The sequence below is a fragment of the Bubalus bubalis genome, chromosome 2 (genome assembly GCF_019923935.1).
Source record: "Bubalus bubalis isolate 160015118507 breed Murrah chromosome 2, NDDB_SH_1, whole genome shotgun sequence".
In the NCBI taxonomy this organism is placed as follows: Eukaryota; Metazoa; Chordata; class Mammalia; order Artiodactyla; family Bovidae; genus Bubalus; species Bubalus bubalis.
In genome coordinates this window covers 42,076,691-42,080,944 of record NC_059158.1, presented here as the reverse complement: position 1 = coordinate 42,080,944, position 4,254 = coordinate 42,076,691, and the positions used below count along the sequence as shown (strand labels likewise).

Sequence of the window (4,254 nt, the reverse complement as noted above, 5' to 3'; positions counted from 1 at the left end):
ATGAAGCAAGTTTGCCTCCCCCAGGGCCCATGATTGCTGCCTGCAGCTCTCCCCAAAGAACCCTCCTTTTCCTTCCCAGTCTTCCAGTCCTCCATCCTGCTCTCATACCAAGATGGCTGAGTCACATACGATTCACAGATTCTTAGACACTTCATCGACTTCTTAGAACTGGGAGACCTCTAGGTCTTAGAGGTCATCTTCTCTTGGCTCCTGATTCTACAGACCACATGTCTGGGCCTGGAGAGGGTATGGGAAACACCAGAGGTCCAGGCTGGCTTGTTCAAATCATAGGGTAGGCCAGGAGGTAGGTAGGTGCGGCAAAGGCAGAGAGAGAGTCCGAATATCAAGAAGCCAGCTGTTTTCATTTCAGCATATAAATTTGCATAATTTTGCAAGATAAAGTCTTAGTTTACAGTTTTAAGTTTTTACTTGTTAAGTATTACACACGGAAGGCCCCAGGGCCCCAAAAATCCAATCATCTGGCCTGTCAAAGCCTGAATCAGGGTCTCATTCTTTTTCGCGGGCCAGGAGCTTCCTGGGAGCTAGAAAGTGTTTCCTCGGGGTTTGGCCTTGGCTCCCGAGCGCCCTGTGACCATTAACTCCCTCACCCTCCGCCTCCAGCCCAGGGCGGCCGCGGGGGCACCGGTCACGAGGCTGCCAAAGGGTTTCTCCCCACCGCCACTCGGGCTTCGCGGAGCCGCCGCACCTCTGCCTCCCAAGCCTATGGCCTTGGCCATCGCGCTCCTCCTCTCGGGGGTTCTGCTCCCCTGCTGGGGAGAGTTCGCACTCTTTAAAAAGGGGTCTACAAAGGTGAGACAAGAAACATTTTGAACCTTCCGTTCTAGCCGAGGGTGGTGGCCGGGGCATCACTCTCCATCTAGAAGGGGCCAGTTGGGTTTGGAGAGAGAAGTGGGGGACGGGGCGAGGTAGGGGGGAGAGGGGGGGAGGGGACCACCCCCTACTGGGGATTTCTTCTCAGGCTGGAAGCTTGGTGTGCTCCCAAAGGACTTCAAAGCCCTTGCTTCACCTCCCTAGTGGCTCTGGAGGTAAAAGAAAGTGGCCTTATAACCAGCAGCATCCTCCCCCTCCCCTCCCCTGTCTAGCCCCCTCCCCTCCCCTCTCTGGGACACTCAGTCCTGCCTCAAGTCATGCCTTGCACACCTGCCCTAGCGTCTGCCCCTCTCCGTGCCCTTGTAAGCACGCAGCTCTTTCCTCCTTTTCCTTCCTCGTCTTTCTCTCCACCCCATTCTCTGTCCCTTCCGCATCCCCCACTAAAGTGTGATGGGGAGTATTTGGTCCTTCAACACAGTTGACCCTTTGGGACCCACAGAGGTGAGGGGGTCCCCCAGGAAAGAAGAAGCAGAGGGAAAAGTCCTAACTTCCCCCTTCCTCTCCCCTGCTCCTCTGAGTGCAGTGGGGGTTGGGACGTGGGGGTGAACTTCTTTAGGACTTCTCTTTCTGGATCCATGGGGCTTTGGCAGTGTCAGGGGACTCCCCCCACACACACATGGCCAGAGAGCTGGTGACTTAGGGGTTGTCCCCACAGGCAAACGGGGCTAGGTGCTCCCACCACTCTGAGTGTTTCAGTGACTGCTGTCTCATCAACTTGGACTCTGGTGGCGCCTTCTGTGCCCCTCGGGCCAGAATAACCATGACGTGCTTGCCCCAGGTGAGACCCTGCCCCCGTGGGGCAGCCCCTGCTGGTACGTAGGGTGGGGATGGTTCAAAAACCCCGCATGGCTGCACCTTTTTTTTCACCCTTTGCTTGAAGCATCCTTTCCCCCCTCTCCACCTGGCAAACTCCTGATCATCCTGCAATGCAACTCCAGGCGCCTCCTCCAAGAATCCTTCCCTCCTTGGAACTCGCATACCCTCGGGACCCACACCCTCAGCAGAGCATGTATCTCCCTGATTTGCCTGCCTTCTGTCTGCCTCCACCACTGGTCAGAGCTCTGCAAGAGCAGGATTAAAGCATATTCACTTTGGAACCCCCTACCCCCCAGCTTAGTGCCTGCACATAGTAGTTGCTCAACAAACGTTTATTGCATGAATGAGCATCTCTACTCTAACATCACTGCCGAAGAGCAGGTGGGAAAAGACCTCCCAATCCATCCCTACCACGCTGCCGCAATGACTGAATCTCTTGAGAGGAGCTGCCCAGGCAGGTTGACGGTTTTGGGATTGGATTTGAATTTAAACCCTGGCTTTACCAACCCCTGTCTTTGTGACCTTAGACAGATCATTTCTCTCTCTGAGCCTTAGTTTCCTCATCTGTAAAATGGGACTAAGGTACCGACCCGACCAGCTTGTTGAAAAAAGTATGTGATCCTGGCAATGACGGTGCTCAGTGAACATGGTTGTTATCAGCTGGTGGAAATGCAGGGAGCAGAACGCACAGTGCGTCTTGTTCTTGCCTTTTTTCTGGCCCTGGGCCCAAACCTTTCTAGGGAGGCTGGGCTCAGTCTCCATCTCTCTGTCTGGAGAACTGCCAGTGCTCAGGAAGACAGCCAGGTCCCTCCTGTGGCCTAACTCTACAGCTGAAGTAGCCAGAGGGTCTTTTCATTATGGGCACTTAATCTACTTCGTTTTGATTTAATTCCCTCAATGACAAATGGGGTTACTATTATTTCCTTAAAAAAATTATTTGTTTGACTGCACTAGGTCTAAAGATCCCGGCATGGGGGAATCTTTAGTTCTGGCGTGTGAACTCTTAGCTGCGGCATTTGGGATCTAGTTCCCTGACCAGGGATCTGGGCCCGGCATTGGGAGCTCAGAGTCTTAGCCACTAGACCGCCAGGGAAGTCCCTTAGTATTCCCATTTGACAGATGAGGGAACTAAGACAAAGAAGCTTGCCTGAGGCCACAGTGTTATGAGCTGTAGAGCTGTCAGACCTCAAGTCTGTCTCATTCCATCACTTGGGCTCTTGCTTCTGCTCCCCAAGAAGTTTAAGCCTCCTTCTTCCCTGCTCCTTGGTGGCTTTCAACTCTCTCACCCATTTTCTGCAGACCAGGAGCGCCATCAACATCGTATGTCCCTGCCGAGTAGGCCTGAAATGCATACAAAAGGACCCAGACTGTAGCCGTAGGTGCCATTTGATTTAGAAGAGGATGCAGTCTGGTCACTAACACCCTCCTCCCACCCCTCCTTGAGGAGCCTCATCTTGCTCAAAAGACATTAAAGTCATTTCCTGGCTCTGGTCTCTGTCTGTGCTTCCTGGGAGAGGGAACCGGATAGGGATTGTTGTGAAAGAAGAGACATGATAGAGCTTCCCATGGTTTGGCCCTGCCTGGAAGCCTGGTGGTCTCAGGGGGAAACTGTGGGAAGGGCGTGGGCTTGTGGGGGTGTAGGTGCTAGAGGAAGGCAAAGGGATGGATTGGAATTTGGGGATTAGTAGATGAAAACTCGGAGAAGGCAATGGCACCCCACTCCAGTACTCTTGCCTGGAAAATCCCATGGACAGAGGAGCCTGGTAGGCTGCAGTCCATGGGGTCACGAAGAGTTGGACACGACTGAGCGACTTCACTTTCACTTTTCACTTTCATGCATTGGAGAAGGAAATGGCAACCCACTCCAGTGTTCTTGCCTGGAGAATCCCAGGGATGGGGTAGCCTGGTGGGCTGCCGTCTATGGGGTCGCACAGAGTCGGACACGACTGAAGCGACTTAGCAGCAGTAGCAGCAGCAGATGCAAACTATTATGTATAGAATGAATAAGCAACAAGGTCCTACTATATAGCTCAGGGAACTCTATCCTGTGATAAACCATAATGGAAAAGAATATGAAAAAAGAATATACATGATGTATAGCTGCATCACATTTGCTGTGCGGCAGAAATTAACACAGCATTGTACATCAACTATACTTCAATCAAATAAATGTTTAAAAATAAAGAAACTGAGGCTCACAGAGCTACATGACTTACCCAAGTCTCACCATGGTGTATTTTCTGCTGCAAGTATCCAAAAAAATAAAACAATTGCAACCGGTCTGGATGCTGAGGGAATTCATTGGTGGTCAGAACTGGAAGTGCAGTAGCAGGTTGGCCTTGGGTCGGGTTGAATCCAGTAGCTCCATGGCCCTCTGGCTGGATTCCTTCCCAGTAGCTGTAAAAGTTCCAGGTGTCACGTAATAATAACAGTTAAGATTTATCAAGCACTTACTATGTTCCAGATACTGTGCAATGTGTTTTCTTATCTGTATCAACTCATCTTATTGTTACAACAAAGTTGTAGTAGGTACTATAATTATCCCTA

At 51.5% G+C, this 4,254-nt stretch overlaps 1 protein-coding gene across 1 annotated transcript; it reads left to right on the top strand.

The window, feature by feature from the left end:
- Positions 1 to 723: 723 nt before the first annotated feature.
- CLPSL2 (colipase like 2) lies at positions 724 to 3,102 on the top strand. Its single transcript, XM_006050431.3, has 3 exons — positions 724 to 810; positions 1,547 to 1,669; positions 3,007 to 3,102. Exons 1-3 carry the CDS (start codon positions 724 to 726, stop codon positions 3,100 to 3,102), a joined length of 306 nt encoding a protein of 101 aa, XP_006050493.1.
- Positions 3,103 to 4,254: the final 1,152 nt, after the last annotated feature.